General features: G+C 27.2%; 2 protein-coding genes across 3 annotated transcripts; both read right to left on the bottom strand.

Moving 5' to 3' along the window:
- Positions 1-619: 619 nt before the first annotated feature.
- Positions 620-15,257, bottom strand: LOC126901710 (E3 ubiquitin-protein ligase TRIM37-like). 2 transcript variants are annotated; one of them, XM_050678404.1, is made up of 17 exons: positions 14,998-15,257; positions 14,515-14,777; positions 14,167-14,380; positions 13,492-13,802; positions 11,653-11,862; positions 11,102-11,278; positions 10,190-10,304; positions 9,960-10,072; positions 9,701-9,890; positions 9,572-9,647; positions 9,397-9,462; positions 4,348-4,405; positions 4,190-4,236; positions 3,392-3,498; positions 2,988-3,043; positions 2,206-2,276; positions 620-1,943 (listed from the first exon to the last, which is right to left on the bottom strand). In XM_050678404.1, exons 1-17 carry the CDS (start codon positions 15,028-15,030, stop codon positions 1,852-1,854), a joined length of 2,199 nt encoding a protein of 732 aa, XP_050534361.1. In that variant the 5' UTR covers positions 15,031-15,257; the 3' UTR covers positions 620-1,851. The 2 variants fall into 2 exon arrangements, with proteins under 2 accessions (XP_050534361.1, XP_050534359.1); XM_050678402.1 differs by having other exon boundaries at positions 9,701-9,893; positions 14,998-15,256.
- Positions 6,183-9,364, bottom strand: LOC126901751 (zinc finger MYM-type protein 1-like). Its single transcript, XM_050678492.1, has 2 exons — positions 8,567-9,364; positions 6,183-7,128 (listed from the first exon to the last, which is right to left on the bottom strand). Exons 1-2 carry the CDS (start codon positions 8,567-8,569, stop codon positions 6,499-6,501), a joined length of 633 nt encoding a protein of 210 aa, XP_050534449.1. The 5' UTR covers positions 8,570-9,364; the 3' UTR covers positions 6,183-6,498.
- Positions 15,258-20,175: the final 4,918 nt, after the last annotated feature.

The following is a 20,175-nucleotide window of genomic DNA, read 5'->3' as shown; positions in this document are numbered from 1 at the left end:
TTTTTGTTAAACATTATGAAAGCAACTTCTTTTGCACTAGCATGATTTAATAATAAATTTTTTTTATTTTACACATCCATTTAACTACTAAGAATAAAGAGTTGTTTAATTAGGAAATTTTTCACTTTCCCACAGTTTTAAAATTCTCATTAATTTACAAGTGAGAACAAATTTTAATTCCATAGTATTTCTAAGGGACAATTAAAATTAAATTTACTTTATGATTGTTTAAACATTTTAAGTTCATTAGAAAATATAATTTTTTCCCTTTTTGAATCATGGGATACTAGTTGAAATCGTTTGAATACAACGTATATAGGAATCATATGACTTGTATGGAGAAGAGTAACGTTTATAATATATGAAATAAAGAAGTTATGATTGCCCTATGGCCGTAAAATATTGGACTGGATTGACCGTGCGATTTGGGGCTTGACAACTTGTGTTTCAGTTGTAGTTGGTTCATTTGACATCACAATTAATATATTTATATATTCAATTTTTGCTATTCATAGGAAAATGTTGTCAAACAGTTCTTCGCTTATGGAGCAATTAAATGGAATCCGTAAATTCGCGTCATAGACAAAATTACTAAAGGTGATAATTTTGTTGAACTGAGAATGGAAGAAAGAGCGGCATAGCAATCGGTATTTATCGTGAAAGATTACGGTTAAGTAACAAGTTATATTCTATTGATTAAACAAGATTTCGATTCATTACTAGAGTTTACAACTTCACTTATACTGAATTATATTTACACATATCCAAAATAAAGAAGAAAAGGTTACGCCCTACAATTGATAAAATACACAAAAGAAAAGAAATTTTCTGCTTTCATTTCGAACGCACCAAATGTATCATACACGAAAACGGCTAAGTTGAAGTTGGTGACTATAAATACACAAAACAGTTTGGTTTTAAAAAATTGACTAAATGGATAAACGTTCACAATGTTCTATCATTATCTATAACGATAATTAATGAAAGTAGAAGTAAATTTATTATTTAACTTAAATTTAAATCAAAACATTTTATTAAATTTGACATTTTTAAGGAACATAAAATTTATTTTATTTATTAAAAAAAATGTTGCTAGTATAAATTAATAAAAATAACAAAATTGATAATCATTTAATTAAAAATAAATAACTTAAATAGAATGAAGTGACTTATTAATAAATAAAATAATAACAATATAATAATAAATAATTAAGCTTCCAAATTTAAAATATATAAATACAAAGTAGGAATGATATTTTTATTCAAAATGGTGTTTGACATAATAGCTAAGTTTACAAATAAGTATGAGTGTATGTGCATACATAATAAAAATTTTATTAGCTATCTGATAAAAATATGATTATGTACCACATTGATATTAAAAAATCCTTGTTAAAATTAGTTCTATACAATTTTTTTTTTTTTAAATATCCTACATAGGCAACTGGAATTGATTGATCATTTTTGAATAATAATAATAATTATATCTTTTTATTTAAATAGATAGTGACTCTAGTACACAATATATACTCATGCACCATTTTATCATGTATAAATTATTTAATCTAAAATTTAATTACTTAAAGATATTTTAAAATAAAATGTGTTTAATAAACACAAAAATTTTATTGATAACTTTTACTTTAAAATGTATAATTTTTGGATAGTCATATATATTTTAAACATTGTAACTATTATGATATGTCTTCTAAAACAGTTATATCAATATATTTTTTATAAAAAAAAAAAAAAAAAATTTGTATTATAATTTAAATATGTGTGTAAATTATTTCAAACAAATAAGTTGGATATAAATTAATTAAAAGTGTATAGAAATTAATTTAAAAAAAATTATTCATTTCGACCTAAATGATCAGGGCATAGTGGTTCATTAGTATTACTTTGTTCACTGTCACTTGATGAGCTTTCCATAAAGTCCCATTCTTAAAATAAAAGTAATTAAAAATTAATTATTAGTTATTTTTATAGGCATAATTGGGATGGTGTGAAAAATACCTAGGAATACATTGAAAATATTACCTAAGCTGATAGATTACACACTTTTTTAATTTAAAAGAAAGATTGGTTAATAATAAACTTTTGTAATTTGTTATGTAAGACCAAAAATCTATCTATTTTCTAAAATTGAAGTTTAATCATATCTTTGAAAAATAGACATTAATGTTAATTAATATTAATTATTACCTCTATAAACATCTTCAGTTAATACTGAACTAAGTATTCCATCAAGATTTTCAGTAAGATTCGCAATATAACTAAAATTTTATAACATTTAGAATTAATCAATGGTATATAAGTAATCAAAAATCTCAAATAAATGTGAGGGTAGTACTCAAATACTAATAAGAGATGATTAAATATAAGTTTCTTATTTTGTATAATAATTATAAGAAATAAATATGAAAGAAAAGTGTATAATGCTCTTAAACTTAAACTTAAGTAATAGTTTAGGAAAAACTTTTTTATTTTTGCTGACTGGTATCTTTGTGGATGATTTTACTTCAAGGTGGCTCATGATATCTTTATAACACACTGCCTACTATATAAGGTGGTTAAATTATTGGTGACAACTAGATCTCTACTAAAAAGTAAATTTTTTTTATTTTGGTTTATTCAGTAGTATTATTTATAAATTTATAAGTGATCAAATATTTTTTTAAAACCATCTCTGATATCTCTGATAATTTAGTTTGACAGTTAGACAATGGTTTAACTAAGAAAATGCCTATTCGGTAACCATAGAATTTATGAATATTTTCATAGTAGAATGTGAGATCAAAGAAATGTGTAATGGTAAAAAAACATAACTGACGGTTCATGGTCTACATTAATAAATTTCAAATGAACCCAATGAGGTCGCTAAACTTTGTACTTGATTTAGTTAATAGCATTTGTCAATTAAAATAAATTCAGGTTATTGCTATCAATGATATCTTTATTCATTAAATTAAGAAAAATGTCATTACCTGTCTTCTGACGAATCTAACATATCTGTTTCATCTAGTTCTACTAATTTCTTAATCTGTAACAGTTTATAATAATCATGCACATTATAAAAATTTGAAAAAAAATATTTTTGAAAACTCATAAATATAGAAAAGTAAAAATTATATTATTATAATATGCCAATATGATCTATATGAAACTTTATTTTTAATTTAAGATTTTAAAGATGTGAAAAGTTATCACAAAACTCATGTATGATTATTGTGATGCCATTTTGATTTTTGTAACATTTATTTTCTAAAAATAATCTATAATAATAATAAAAAAACATGGGTAAAGAAGCAAACATGACTAATTTTTGTAAATTGTTCATTGTACGAATTTGGACTTTAGCATTACAAGTATTTTAAGGTTAAACACATACAGAATGACTAGATGTATTTAAATTATTGTCCTCATTTGAAGTCTGTAAATTAACATCATTTACTGATAAAGTTAAGTGATTTGAACTGCTTGGTTTTGAAAAACATTCTGTAAGCAGAATTATATACATATTAATATTATTAAATATACTTGTATAATTAAATAAAAATACAGTTATAAGAAATAAAATATTTTAAACATTATAGTTAATACAGTAATACCAATCTCTATATAAAAATATTGAAGATGTAATATGTTCCTTAAGGAGTGGTGACATTGCCTAAACAGTAAAATAAGTAAATATAATTAAAAGTAAGTTTATTTCTCAGAAAACAGAAATTACAAGAATTGAGAGTTTAAATATGTCTCAAAGTATATAATTATACATTATTTATACAGTAAAAATATTAATGTTATGCAATATACTTAGTTGAAATTAGTGATACTAAATATGTTAGTTGGCTAATTAAACTCAATCATTTTTTGACTAATAATATATTCTATGTAAATGAAATCATGAATTGATGTGAATCTTTGATTTCTAATAATTATAATTTGTATAAATGAGAAAAAATTGTGGCACTAGAAATGTGTTAGAATTTTTTTCAAATAATCATAAAAAATTATTATTTAAAAGAAATAACCCCAAAAAGACTAAACTAAGAGCACCATATTCATCATTAATTAAAAATAGACACTAAGTTGGTTACCATTATACCACAAAAATATACTTAAAAAGAGAGAATTTAGTGCTTGCAAAATAAGCAAATTAATTAGTAATATAACTAATGAATTTTACCTGAATGTGTACTACGCATAGCGTTTTCTAACTTTGTTAAACGAAACCTAAAAACAAAAATAATTAATAGTGCTTTTATTAGTGAAAGAGATTTTAATAAACAAAATATTTTGTTCAAACAAATGTGATTTATAGTTAATAAAAGAAATTTTTATTACCTTGCTTCAGTTATTTCTGATTGTATTTTATTCACTACTTGTACATTTTCGTCTGTACCTAAGAAATTTGCACAAAGTAGATCATTTAAATGTATAAACAGTCAGTATTTTACATCATAATATGCATAGGCGTCATTTCAATATTTTATCTGGGGTGGCAAATTTAATTAGCCTAAATGACCTTTTTTTTTTTACAAAAATAACATTTGTTAAACTAACTCCCATATATGGAAGGCCATAATTACCTTAAAACAATATTTTTTAATCACTTACCTTACTAGCTAAACCTTATTTAACCCATTGAATTATAAAAGAGAGAAATTAAGTAAATATAAAAAAACTTTTAATAATAATCAATGTTTATATTCATTTTCATACAAAATGAAGTCTTCTATTTCGGTTTAAATCAAAATCATCAATAACTTTAGAAATGTTTACTTTTACATTCCTTTCGATGGCTAAAAGAGCCAAAGATGATAATCTATCCTGTCCAACTGTACTTCTGGTGTATGTTTTCAATCGACGCAAGCATGAAAAAGACCTTTCACATGAAGCCGAGTTCATTGGAATCGTGAAAAACAAACGAAAAAGTTCAAAAAGCATAGGAAACACATTTTTCAAAGATTTATGAACAAAAACGTCAGCTCTTTCTTGAATTGATATGTTTCTTGATTCTTCCATTTTAAGGAAACATCTAAGTTCAGATAGAAGAAGTTCGTTGTCTAAATTATAATATTTAGACACATATTGCACAGAGGCTGTGTCTACATCGGTTCCACCTAGAACTCCACTTAAGTGGTTAAGTACATCTAGGATGTTTTCTTGAAGTCTAGCCTCTATCTCCTCGATTAGGATATCAATAACTGGCCAAAGGATTGATACTTTGTAGTACTGCTCTACAGATTCAAATGGGGTTTTACTTCCTCCACCAATTTTTAGTGGAATTCGGCTATTTCTTGGCAGTTGGGCGGTTTTAAACCCGCACTTGTCAGTGATGTCTGTGCAGTGATCAAACAACTTTGTGAAAAATTCATGTGTTCTGAAGGATTTTAATACATCAAGAGTGCTGTTTTTTACAGATTTCACAATTTCATAAGTCACACTACTTGACTGAAGTGTTTTTGACAGTACATCACATTGGGATAGAACTCTTTTGAGCAATAAAAGGTCAAATACAAAGTTAAAGTCCTCAATATTTTTCAATAACGCATTGGCTTGTCCACCACTATCATTGTCTTTTTCGGAAATCTCCCGTAAAGTTGCAAGAGTGGCATCAAAATTATCTAGTAGAGAGCGTACGGCTTCGACACGACAAGCCCATCGAGTGTCACTTAAAGATTTTAATGTTACTGTTCCACCATCATGGCTTTGAAAAGTTTTTTGAATTTCTTCAAAAACAGCATGTCGTTTAGTTGATTTCGCAATGAAGTTATAAAGACTTTGAAGTACAAAGAACGTGTTTCATATTGAAGTAATACGAGTGCAACAGCTTACAATGCACAAGTTCAATATATGTGCGTTGCAGTGAATGTACATTGCCATTGGAGCTTCTTGCATAATTATAGCTGCCACTCCTTTATATGGGCCTCTCATGTTTGAGGCGCCATCATAGCACTGAGCACGTAGGTATTTTAGGTTCAAGTCCAGCGAAATCAAAACATTCTTCAGTTCATTGGCCAGTGAAACGCCGTCAGCTCTTTTAGTACGGTAAAATCCTACAAATGACTCATGAATTTCTAACTTGACATTAACATACCTTAAGACAATAGCTACTTGTTCGTGTTTTGCTATGTCTTGAGTCTCCTGCTATAATTGCAAAAATCTTTGCNCTGCTATAATGGCAAAAATCTTTGCCTCTTTAACTTCTTTGGCAATGTGCATTTTAATTTGTTCCCCAATAATTGACAATAGCTCATTCTGGAAAGTCGGTGAGGTATACTGAAATTTTTTTTGATTATTCATGAAGAATTTTTTTATTACACAGTTATCTATAGAACGAAGCTTCATAAGCTCCAAAAAGTTTCCTCTATTCTTCGAATCTGTAGATTCGTCATGACCTCGCAAAGCAATAGATTGCCTACCACAAAATATCAGCGATTCACACAAAGCTTCTAGGTACAATCTGTTTTCTTTTACTTCTTCTGAATACTGCTAATGTACTTTTTCTATAACAGTGCCACTTTTGTCTGCTTCTTTTAGAGAATTGAGTTTAATGTTACTAATTCTATGTGAGCTGCTATTCTCGTGTTTCTTAAACGCGTTTACAGCTTTCTTCCATTTGGAAAATCCAGTGAGGGTAAATACATCTTCTGCATTATTTTCTTCAGAGTTGTAAAACAAACGGCAGACAAAACAGAACGCTTTATCTGTTAAAATACTGTATTCCAGCCAAGAAAATATTTTATACCACTCTGGCCTAAATTTCCTACCGTCCACTTGAGGGAAATTTAAATCCTGTGGTTGAAATGAACCTTCCTTAAAATATGTCTTGGCCATACCTGGTCCATGAATAGGATCTCGTTTATTAATTGGACCAATTATTAATTGGTCAGTTGTACTGGAGGAAGACCTGAGCCTCTGAATTTCATTTGAAGGAGAATTGCCCTTAGAAGTTGTGGTTGAGAGAGCGACTGATAAGCCTAATACATCTTCTACTTCTGGTTGATGTTCCAAAGCAACTCCATCAAATGGTTCATCTTCTAACCGTTTCTTCTTACTCGCAGGGTCTGAGCTAAAGTAAGACAGCAACGAACTTTGTCCTTTTTTATTTTTCTGAGAAAACTATAAAAACAAATAGCAAAATAAGGTTCTTTTTGAATTCCAAATTTATAAATTTTTGCGAATAGGTTTATTGTTTTGTTTGATTGCTTGCGGAGGTGTAGTAATGAAGTGGCAAGGTGGCATTTTGCCCCTTCCCAAAATATAATTTTTGTTGGCAAAATGGTCTTTTTTCTTTAATACAGTTGGCCGAAATGAATTTATGAAATTAAATAATATAATTAAGTTATATCATACAAAAAAAATAGAGAAAACACACTATTACGAATATGCTTGTGTAACGCATATTTCATATGAGACCTATGATCACAAGGAGGACGACAATTAGGAGTTTTTATTTCTTAAAGATAAACACAGTAAGGTTTTATTGTAATTTTTGTAAATTTTTTGTATACTACAGCTATTTAGGATCCAATTCAATACACAGAATACTTAATTCTGCCACCTCAACAACCATTTTTTTATATACTCATAAAAATTAAAAATGTTTTCTCTACATCGCATCAAGGTCTTCAATTCTAAATGTACTTATTTGCGTTACAACTTAAATGTATTTTGGAAAAAAGAATGAATTAAATGCGTTTAAAACTTTTTTAAACATTAATTTTTCTGAGGTGATAAAAAAAGTTTATGAAACAAAAAAACACTAAGATAACAGTTATAATCAATTTTAATGGGTTTAAATACAAATTGACATTTAATGAATTATTTGTGGATTTAAGGCATGCATAATTTTTTTGATCCGTTGAGAACTAATTTTAGTGTACTAAGACCACAAGCTATTTCAAATCAAAAAATCATCTGGATAAAAAAAAATGTGTAGGCTTGGATCGATAAAGGTTTTTATTTAATTTGATCTGCTTTATTTGAATCTGCATTTAATTTGGCCCATATCCCCTTATACTCTAATACTATAAGCAGGACCCCCACAAGGGGGGGCCAGTCGGTACCATGGAACCGGGGCCCTGGCCTCTTTGAGTTCCCGGCAGAAATATGAATAAGCAAAAAAAAAAAAAGGTCTTTAAATAAATAATAAGGGCCCGGTTTTTATTTACAGTATCGTACTTCAAAAATTCGTGTGGGGGGCCTGACTATAAGTATACCTATTATGAAAAATTAGTAGCTATATGGTGTGGAACAGATTGATTACAGTTGATATAAGCTCGTTGTATAGAATCTTTCAAAACAAAATTTTATTAATGTAAAATACTTGATAGAATAGCCAGGATCAGCTTGAAAGCGGTTCAGATGAGGGACGAGCAAAAAAAAAAAAAGGTCTTAAAAAAATTTCAACCACTAAATAGGCCCCGCAAAAATATTTTGCACGTTGCCCCGATTTTACCAAGCTGGCTCTGACAATAGTGAATAATACGATAAAGAACTAAAATACCGTACTTATACATAACTAATTAAACCTGTAAAATTAATTTTATAAACTTACCATGTCTTTGATCACAAAAATAAAAAACTGGCATAAAGCTACTCTAGCAACTAACTCTGCTCAATAGCAAAAATAGTGGCTATACCATTTAAGATGGAAATAACCGATAATCTTTCTAGGAAACTAGTATAGCTTGTTAATGTTGTCGCGACGTTGATGAGGGTACTATTTCTGTAAACATTTTTTGTACATGTGTACATAATATATTTATATACAATAACAATATTACGACACAGTCGCGGTGTCATCACTCAGGTGTTTTCCCGCAGCCGTGCCAGCTAACCATTGCCCTACTACATACGCGAACACAGGACTGATACGCATACGCATTATTATCATTTTTATTATTGACAAGAATCTTTCATGTATAGAATATTTTTTAATTAGATAATTGGAAATAATTAAGTTTTACTTCAAAATTCTGGGGTGGCAAAATACTGGGTCCAGAAATTCAGGGGTGGCAACTGCCCCCCCTTGCCACCCCCAAATGACGCCTATGATAATATGATAGTATAGTCTTAGTAATCCTACTAATAATAAATGTCTAATTTATTAATATTTTAATGTAATAGCTACCTACATCAATTTTTAGGTTTTGTTACAGACTAAAGAATAGATTATAAAATATTCAAATACAAGTTTTAAGCAAAAAAAAAGAAAAGTCAATAAAAATGATATGGGTCACTATCTACAAGTTTATAAACATTCCTAATGAAGGCCTTAAATTTCTAAGTGTGTGAATAGTTAAAATATAAATAAATATAAATAGTTTTATATATAAAAAAAAAACCTCTAGATTACCAAAAATAAAATATTTTAGTAGGTCTTACTTGATTTTTTGGAAGAGTCTGTATTATTTTCTTTTAATACTAATGAACAATTTTCTGAATTTAAATCTAAAATCATATTTTGGGTTATATAAACATAAATAAATACTATTTATGCATATCTATTGCATACTTATTAAATAATGTAAAATTAAAATAATAATTTAAAATAACCAACCAGGATGACTCGGATTTTCTGAATTATCTATTAATTTTTCCCTGAAACTTCCAATATCAATAGTTCTATCAGGAACCTAAACAATTTTTTTTGATAAAATACAAATAGTTTTTGGTATAACTTTCATACTTCTGTTTCTTGAAAAAGTCTACTTAGTCGTTCAAACATCAGTTGAGCAGTTTCTCCTTGAAAACGATTTGAAGTTTCACCATCAAATAATGTTTGAACGTTAATAGGAGGATGAACTAAATTATTGGAAGGTGTAAGATCCTTTACAATTTCATCACTTTCAAAATATTTTTTTTGACATTTGTTAGCACTACTGTTATTTAATTTATATAACATTAGTTCATTAATTATTTTACTAGTTATAATTAAAAATAATCACCTAGTGGCTTCCACACATTCAAATTCATCAAGAAGTGATTGAATTTTAATTTTTAGTTTTTTTTTGGGACTTGGAATTTCATTACTAATTGGTTTAACTTTGGCTGGAATTTTCTAAAATAAAACAACATAAAATCTTTAATGAAGGTTATCTTAAACTATTTTAATTAAGACTAAATATTTTTTCTGTAATAATTAAATGAAAACTATAATTTAAGAATTTATATGAACCTGCTTTAAATCTTCAAAATTTTGTGACAGTACAGAGTTTTCAAGTTCTAGTCTTGATAAATACCATTGTTGTTCTCTACATTTTTGATAATATGTAGGAGGGCGAACACTAAATCTTAAAGTACATATTTAATAAATTAATAGAACTGTTATACTTTCTGTCAAACTGAACTCAACAGTCAAAATTACATTGTTAATTATAAATATACACAAGTGTGCATTACTAATATTATAATCTTAGTATATATTATATAATTTAATCCAAAACAATTATGATTATTAAATATAGGATTCAATAGATTTAACAGATCAATTATAGTAAATCATAAATTATTATTTACTGTAATATGGAAAGGAATAATGAAAAAAAACATTTGTGGATTACTATTATTGATGCATAAGTGGTTATTTATGATTTAGTCATAAAAAATATCTGTGCATAGTATTTGTTAGTGCTAAAAAATAACTTGACATTTAACCAAAAATTAGAGAAGTAATTTAAAAATTATTAATCAAAATAATTTTATTCAGGAACATATCTAGGATTTTTCTATGGAGGTGTACTAAGAAACATTTTTTGGTTTAGATAATAACTTAATTGAGTTATTTAAACCTAATATTCATAACTATTTTAAGTATGTCAAAAATTGTTAAGACAAGTTAAGATTGCTTGAAGTGCTTGAGGATATATCCATGTTTAAAGTTGAGTTCTGACGTTTCGGACTCATTGCAGAGTCCATCTTCAGAGTGATGGTTGCTAGTCGGTGGCTGCAATGAGTCCGAAACGTCAGAACTCAACTGTAAACATGGATATATCCTCAAGCACTTCAAGCAACAAAACAATCCATGAAAGTTTTAACACATTCATAACAAGTTAAGATTTTAAAGTTAATATTAATTTTTGAAACTTACTTCAAAATCAATGTGTTTTGTATTAAAAAGCCTTCATTTTCCAATAAGTCAAGTCTAAAAAATCTGTTGTAACCCCAGCATTCACCGATTTCAAAATCAGAAGTAAATTCTCGAAGTACGTTTTTTGATGCATCATTATTATTTAACTGATTTATCATTTCAATACGATACTCATATCTATAATAAAAGAAATGATTTAACTATAAAGTAAAATGTTATATAACAATGTCTAATAATTTTTATTAAAAGATAGTTATAATTTAATTCGTATAAGAAAATTTAGGTGAGAGCAAGTTTTGAATCATTTAAGCTCAGGTTTCTATTTTTCCTTTTTTAATAATTTATACAATTGTTCAATATATTCATTTTTTAGAAACAGTTTAGTGATTAAAAAAAAGGTAGGAAAAATTGGTTAATTTAACTATTACTTATTTTCTATTCAAGCACTAATAAATACAAATAATATATTTTCTAAAATTACTTGACAATCAGAATTAAATATTAACATAATATATTCTATATATTATTTAAGTACTTTTTTCAAGTATTACCTTGACACACCAGGTGGACCAGAAGTTAACTCTAAAAATACAGATAGATATCGGTCTCTTACTATACCATTTCCATTTGGATAAACTTTGAGTCTCCAACTAACACCATTACTGCCAATTGGTAATGAATAAATTGGCTCAGATTGAAACATTTTTTCAGAAAATGATTTAATAACTAAATTACCACCTTCAAATTTAGGTGTTACAACACTGTTAAACAAAATAAAAAATATATCATATAACATTTTAAATTTTGAAGATTTAATAAAATAAAAAAAATTATGGTGATTTTGAATTATATTCAACAAATCACGTCTGATTTACCAAGAACATGTAACTGACATTTTTTTTAATATTGACATATTGGTATCATTGAACTCATAGTTTAAAGATGAATATAATATAATCTAGATTATTTTAATTCCATTGTGTATATAACCCAATATAATTACAATAGACTTAAATATATAAATTTGACCAAGACAGTATTACATCTTAACAAAAAATTTGACATTGATTTATTTCTACCATTATATAAAATAAAATACAAATATTTTATAAATAAAAAAATTCAAATTAGTTTAACAAGGAAATAGTAATATATAAGATTTACTTTAAATTACAAATATGTGACACACATAATTATTATAATAGTAATACACCAGTACTGGTGTATTTTTATAACTCATACCTCTATCCATAGAGTATTCACTCTATGTATTAAAATTTTGAAAAATTAAAAAAAAAAAATTATTACCTTTTTTTTATTAGTAAAAATATGTTTTTAATATAGTCTTAGAGTGCAAAAAAAATAATACATAAAAACTAGAGAAAAATTTTAATTGTATCAAAAGTTATAAGTAGGGTTTAGATGCACATTGCATTTTTTTTTGAGGTTATCTTACCTAGTTGTTATCTAGTTATTACCTAGTAGGTTATCTTACCTATTTAGTTGAAGCTCTCCTAAGAACAAAATTTGATTTATGTAATGGAGAAATGAAAAATTAAACAATAAAACTTATTTTGCATTATACTATATTTTTTTTAATTTTGAAAGTATTTTTGTTATTTTTAGGTCATTTAAAAACATTTTAAGGCATAATTAAGTAAAAATTACTTTTTTTTTAAATTATATAGATTAAAAGTGTGTCTGCAGAGACAAACATTTAATTATTTGTATTACTTTTTTATGTTATGAATAAAACAATTATAATATAATAGGCAATATAATAATATATAATTGAAATAATAGCAATCACAATGTCATAGGGTATTTGAGGGTTTAACTCCCCAAATTTATGAAAACTACCTGTATTTTTAAATAGAATTTTTTTTTAAGAAGAGAAATTAAGTTTATTCAAACATTATGTTTCAATTGTGCTTATAAAAATATTTTGTTTAAAATAATATAATAATTAAATATAAAAACTTTCTTAACTATGTATTAATATTTTTAATACAAAATCAATTTAATGAATACAAAAAAAAAAAAAAAAATTTTGATAGATCATTTTTAATAGAGTACTTTTTTTTTTTAAAGTTTTTTTATAAGAAGATCATTTTTCATTGTTTTTTAGGGCATTTAATTCCAGGTCCTAAGTATAATAGTTGTCAATTAGATGTGTTCTATTCAGTATACTTATAAGATATTATAATTTATATACTTATATTATATTTCATAATTGTTTAAAAATATATTAATCAGTCTTTAGTTATTCCTAAAAAATTTATTAATGTCAGTTACATGTATTGCAAAATCAGTAGTGAAATATATTAATCAATTTTTTTTGTGGAGGATATAACTAATACTGTACTGAACATTTCTATTTATACATTTACCTATGGAAATCAGGATTTACGGACATTAGTATAGGTGTCTGTTTTTTTTGCATAATATTAATGGTTCTCATGAAGTTTGAAGCATTACTAACTAGTTGAGACATAGTCATTCGAGATATCTCCATATTGCAATCATGCAAAAATTCTTCTATTTGTTTAGATTCATGGACTAGATGATTTTTTTGACTTACTAGAGTAGAAAGTTTAGTATCGAGATCTTTTTCCAAATCTATCATCATACATTCAACTGCAGTGCGTATTTCACGCACTTTAAGCTCTTTAGCTTGATGTACATCTTTAATATTTTTATCCTAAAAAAATATTTTAAAATATATTTGTTATGATAAAAATAAATGTATAAGTTAAAAGTACATATGATTATCAGTATTCTTTCTATAGAAGTAAGATCAGTATGTTAATTATTTTTATATTATCTAAGTAACTTTATTATATATTTATTAATGACATTTGAGCATTGATAATTATCTATCATATTTATTTGGACCATATTTATGGTGGATTCATATCAATGAGCTGTTCTTAATTCATTAAAATGATATGTTAAGGAATATCTAAAATTTTGCTTAAGTAAAACTCTTTCATGAAAATCAACTATGACAATACTCAAACTTGACCCTAAAAATTAATAGCAATTAAGCATCTAAAATAACTTACAACTTCTTTTATGTCTTTTTTAATTAAATCTTGTTTTGATTTTAAATTATCACAGTTTTCTTCAAGCTTTACTATTGTTTCATTGTAAACTTCCTCAATAGGTTGGAATGAATGGCCAATATGAGCTGAGTTATCAAACAGAGCACATCGATGGCAAATAGTTACATTGCAAGATATACAAAATACTGTTAAAGGTTCATCATGTGATTGACAGCTAAAGAAAAATTATTTCAATAAAAAAAGATTATAAAATATAAAATAATTTAATATATTTTCAGAAAAATAAAAAAATAAATTTTTCAAAAAGTATTTTTATTTGATATAATAACAACAAATGAATTATAATACCTTTGTTCTAAGCATGGTTGAATATTTCTTGAATCTACAGCATTATTCAAGCAATCAAGTTGTTCAGATACATCTTCAACCCATCTGCAGTTAACAATTTCATGTAAATGTAGTGTAGCCCTACAGTGGGGGCACTGAGATCTTTGCTCAGTAAGCCAACGGCGCATACAAGAATAACAGCACAATTTAGAACAATGAGGACATAAGTGTGCATCCTGTATTTTTTCCATACAAATGAAGCATTTAAATGTTTCAAGTAAAGTCTATTAATAATAAAAATTAATTACTATTGAAAATTATATAATTAACACAATAATAATAATTAGAATTAAAAAAAAAACACAGGAAATATTGATTACAAATCCATAATTATAAACATTTATATACTAGATATTATTTTAGTTAAATTAATCATTCTAGTTTAATAAAATAAATAATTTTAAACACATTTTTAAAGATTATACAAATAAATACGTAAATTACCTGTAAATATTCCTGTTTTGGTGCCACAGCCATTTTAATATTTATAATTGCATTTATGTTCTTAAATTCAATATATCCTTTACAGTAACGAATTACTATTTATAGCAAATAATATATAAAATGTTTATCGCGTATTGATTTTATGTAGTAATATTATAATTCTTAAGCGGAACATAAGTCCCGATCTATTTAAAAATTTTGGCGTAACGTCTATGCATTTTAAGTTTTAATGGAGAAATATAATAAGGTACTAAATAATTTATTTATATTATAGATACCGTAATCCGGGTAATCAATTATTATTTCCATATGATTGATAACAATATTGATAAAACATATTCAGTATGTGATAAAAGCTTTGGTATATCTAACATTCATTTTTGACCGAGAGATAGCGTCTACTGACTGAATGAATACATTCCATCGCTGTCTATTTCTTTGCATTAAAAGAATATGGTATTTTAATGTCAGTTAACCTTTAGTAAAGAAAGAATTTTATTTGTTCGCTTAATATTTTTTCTGTAGTCATTTTGTTATATTCTTTTATCATTGATAATACATTTTACTTTATTATTATTAGTTTCCTGTAGTATTAAACTTTATGCAAATATATTTGTCATTATTTATTATAAAAATTGTTTAAAGTATTTCTTAATGGATATTCTAAAGTCATGAACCCAGGGCTTATTGTTTATCATCAGTAATCCAATATTGTGATTTAAACATGTTTTTGAAATTATATAATCTAAATGTGTGTGCCTAAAATTCTCGAGTCACGTCTGCCAATCGAAAAAAGGATCTTTAAAACTATAGACCCACTGATATATTTTATCATCACAAGTATTATAAATTATACTTGTGACAAAATTGGTGATTACACCACTGGTAAAATTAAACCTTTATCAGTAGTGTAATCACAGGGGTTAGAACGTTACAAGCCTCTTTAAATGATTAGCTATTTTGAAATTTGTCATGATTCAAAATTAGTTAATTAGTCGAAGACTTTTTGTTCATCAAAAAAATTGTTTTTGGAATTCATTAGGCATATTAGACTGCATAATCAACAATGAAATTTGATAAAACTATATTTTTCTTGAAATATAAATACTTAAGAAATTCTTAGCATTCTTAATAAGAATGAATACTAGTTTCAATTTATATTCGTAACGCATGCAAAAAATTAATACATTTTTTTATTCAATATATATTTAATATAAGATATATATAATATATCTTTTATATATGTATATAATATAAATATATTTAATAAAAGATTATCAAAAGTATTGTTTTCCCATTGCTATTAGTACGCGTCTTATTATAGATTAAAGGGTAACAGAATAATTAGTAGTTATTCCGTTTGTGTTCTAATAAAAGTATTTAGTCATAAAATACTCCAATTTGAATTTCGAGGTTTGTTTATATTAGTCTGAAAGTGATAGTACAAGTAGATATTTTAATATATTTCTGCCAGCTTTAAAATATTACGACCACCCAACAGATTTGAATGTTTAACTTACATGTAGTTGTCAGTAATAATCTTGTTTACACGACCTATTCTGAAGTCGTTGACAGCACCACTTAGTCAGAATAGTATGTTATTTTAAGAAGTTATAGTTCAATATATATATATATTTTTAAAAGAAGAAAAAAATGCTATTAAATAAATTAGTTAAATTGACTTGACTGTACATTTATAATTATAATTATATTTTAAGAGTGTATACACTTTTAAAAAGATACATTTGAATGTTCACATACATCTATTTAAAGTTTTTACGCATAAGTATAATATAAGGGAAAATTTAGATAAGCAGTGACAAAAATATAATATTTGTATAGGAATTGTCAATACTTTATATCAAAATTTCATTACTCGAGTAAAAATTAACGTGTATATTAAAAATTTCATAGTGACATATTGAAATTTCTGGATCATTTCTTAGAGTATATGGTAGAGTTAAGATGAGTAAAAGCTTATAGGGGCCTATAAATTAGGGAGTATTTTTTATTCTTTAATTATTACAATACTCTTTAAGTAACTTTTATGATAAATATTAAACGGATAGGATTTAACAAAGGATCATGTAAAAATAGATCATTTAACATTTTAATCTATCTAAATTTTATAATCATGACACACTATTATCAGAACTCAATATAATACTAAGATGAGTAAAGGAATCTAATTTATAATGGTAGTAATAATATTGAAATCGAGGGCGTTCCTAGTGAGGAGGTTAAGGGTTGAAACCCTACTGTGAAAATTATTATGCGTTTAGGATACAATTTGGGGAAAATCGTCAAATTATTTTTCTGTATTTGAAAAAATGTTGAACAAAGTCGTAATGAAATCACATTACAAAAATGTTTTAACATTCACTTATTAAAAATATCGCACCAACATTTTGTCATATTTTTTATCATTATTACATTACATACAAAATGTGTTAAAAATCATGTTTTGCAGTTTTGGTACCCCTTAAAGAATTTATACTAAAATAAAATTATACTCATTATTCAGATCTTAAGATAATATCTACCACGAGTTTTTAACTTTAGTGTAGTACTTGGGGATATTTTATCAAATAATCCAAAAATAGGTACACGACGGTTGCCTGTATGATGTTTTGATGTGTTACGTTATTGGAATTATCGACGCAATACCTTTAGATCTCTCTGTGGGTCCGCCTTAAATGCGTCACACAATTAAGTTCAATAAAAACGTGCGCCGCCCATTTACGATTCGATTTCACAATAATTTTCCGGTACATTCAACCCTTGTGTTGTCAAGCGAAAATTCTCTCGGACCGGTTTCGATTATTGTGCAAAAAAATAAATGGGCAGGCTGATGCGACGACAGAGAGAATATGTCTTTTTCATCATAAATGTTAAATATAATAGTGTTCCATCACAATGGACCTTCTATCCGTGACCGCCGCTCTCAACAATAAAACGTGCGTCTGATATTTAATGAAGTGGTAAAAGTATTGTAATGCTTCTCTTTCCATTTACTCGCGTACATTGTCATTATTTGTGCGTACGCCCGTTAAATTATTATTATTATTATTGTATAAAACGCCATCAATATATTTGCAATCAATACCTTGGCCATGGCACTTAAAAGCCAACTAGTATATCAATACGCTATTGGCATTGTGAGTTTTCTTTTAAATTTATTTATTGAATAAAAAGTGTCCATTCTATTTCTCGAACGACCCGTATTCTTTGACTGCTGGCCGACTCTACAATCCAATAACAATAAAATATCTATGATATTTTTTATAAGGTGTCCAGTCACTTATAAAATCATCATCGTTACCAAGAAAAGGGCGTTTTGCCTTCTACGCTCAACCCGATTGTAGTTGCGTTTTCCACTCGAGCTAATCGGACTTAATAAAAATAATTGTTTCCATTGTAATAAGCTATGATAGCCGTGTTGTTCACTTTTTGAAAGGAAAAAATGTATTATACAAAAAAATTATACTCTCATAAAGTTACTTGTGTATTAGCGCGTGTCGCTTTCTTGTTATTCGATTCTCATTAATCATTTTACAATTACACACTGTGTAACTCGGAATAGGCACACGCGCATCTAATCGGTCAGTGCACAATTTATACTTTTAAGAAGAATAATGAAGTAGAAGAATTATATTTTATTAACTTTTACTTATCTAAAATAAAATATTTGTCCGCTGAGATATTTTTGGCTTGATAGTTCTCTTCAGAAAAACTTAAGTAAAAATATTTAAATATGCTTGAGTTGTTTTTATTTGATTGGCAATTAAGCGAATTGTAAATACACTAAAAACAATATTGATCGAGTAATTTTTGTTTGTTATTTAGTCATTTAGGCGTATTCGTACGGCAAAATAGAGCAATAATGTGGTAGTATAAAAAATGTCTGTATTTAGATTGGTTATTAATTTCGTAAATAAGAGCTTTACATAATGCTATTATGTTCCTAAACATTCTTTTTGTTTCTTTGTTAGTCGACTAGTTACAGTGTTTAAACGTAAAAATAGTTTTAACGTTTTAATTTAAAGCCCTAGGAAATCGAGCGATGTAACTAATGAGATGCATTTATGGATAAAGAAAAATAAACTTTTACAAAAATAAGCAAATTTCGTCCGATTTGTTTATTAAATAGAAAAACGTATGATAAGCTTGTTTGTACTTTCAGTTTAAACATAAATAAAGTATCGGACGAAGAAAACATTTTAAGTAAAAACCGCGATCCTATTATCATTATTATTTATGGCGATACGAAATGTAAATAAACAATGAAGAGCTCATGTATAGACAGATTTATTAATGACTATTTTTTTTAACTAAAAGCCCACTCGAAAAAAAGGATATTGTATACAATATCCAGGGAACTAATGTGATTCATATATGAATTAATTATGCTTGATTTTCCACAGCCTTAAGAAATATTTTACAAAAAATTATATATATTTAATTTTCAGAGTTTCCCAAATTCTCGAGCTGAGGACTAAGCACTTGGAAACTGAAAGTTAAAAATAACTTGATGTGTTTCACAAATTGATCAATTTCAACTTGTTGTAGAAATTATGCGTCATCTCATCATCTCGGTGAAAATTGACAGGTTCCAACTATCGATTGGTGTATGGGTTGTTCGAGGAATAGCGAAACGCCGTGTAGGACAGGATTGGCAATGATAAGCTCGTAAAATGAGATATTACAAAATGTTTGCGTTTTACGCCTGAGCTCGGTGATTAGCGACGAATCCCTTTTTGGGGTATGCGACGGTGATTATCATAGCCACGCCTCGGGTATTATTTTATCATTATAAAGTGGCGACAACGCGGGTATAACTTTCTAAACTGTTCAATATTGTGTTCGGCTCAAAATAATACAGCGGTTTTCGAGGGCTAGGGGAGGACGCGAACGGCGTACACAGCTCACCCACACGCGCACAATAAAGCGGTAACAACGTAATAGGATTCTCCGTCGTAGGGATAAATTGATAGCTGGTCGAGCGGCAGGGTCGGGGCGGCTAATTCCGGCGCTTTAGCCCGGGCCAACGGAATGAGTTTCCGGTTAGTTTATTTGCCTAAACCCATTACGCTCATAATCCGTAACGGCAACTCAAATTGCTTTGCACTTAGCAAACGATCTCTGGCCCACTCCTTCCACACACGCCCCCCCCCCCCC

This window comes from Daktulosphaira vitifoliae, unplaced genomic scaffold (genome assembly GCF_025091365.1).
Source record: "Daktulosphaira vitifoliae isolate Bord-2020 unplaced genomic scaffold, ASM2509136v1 Scaffold_3, whole genome shotgun sequence".
Classification (NCBI taxonomy): domain Eukaryota; kingdom Metazoa; phylum Arthropoda; class Insecta; order Hemiptera; family Phylloxeridae; genus Daktulosphaira; species Daktulosphaira vitifoliae.
This window is presented reverse-complemented; position numbering and strand designations above follow the sequence as displayed.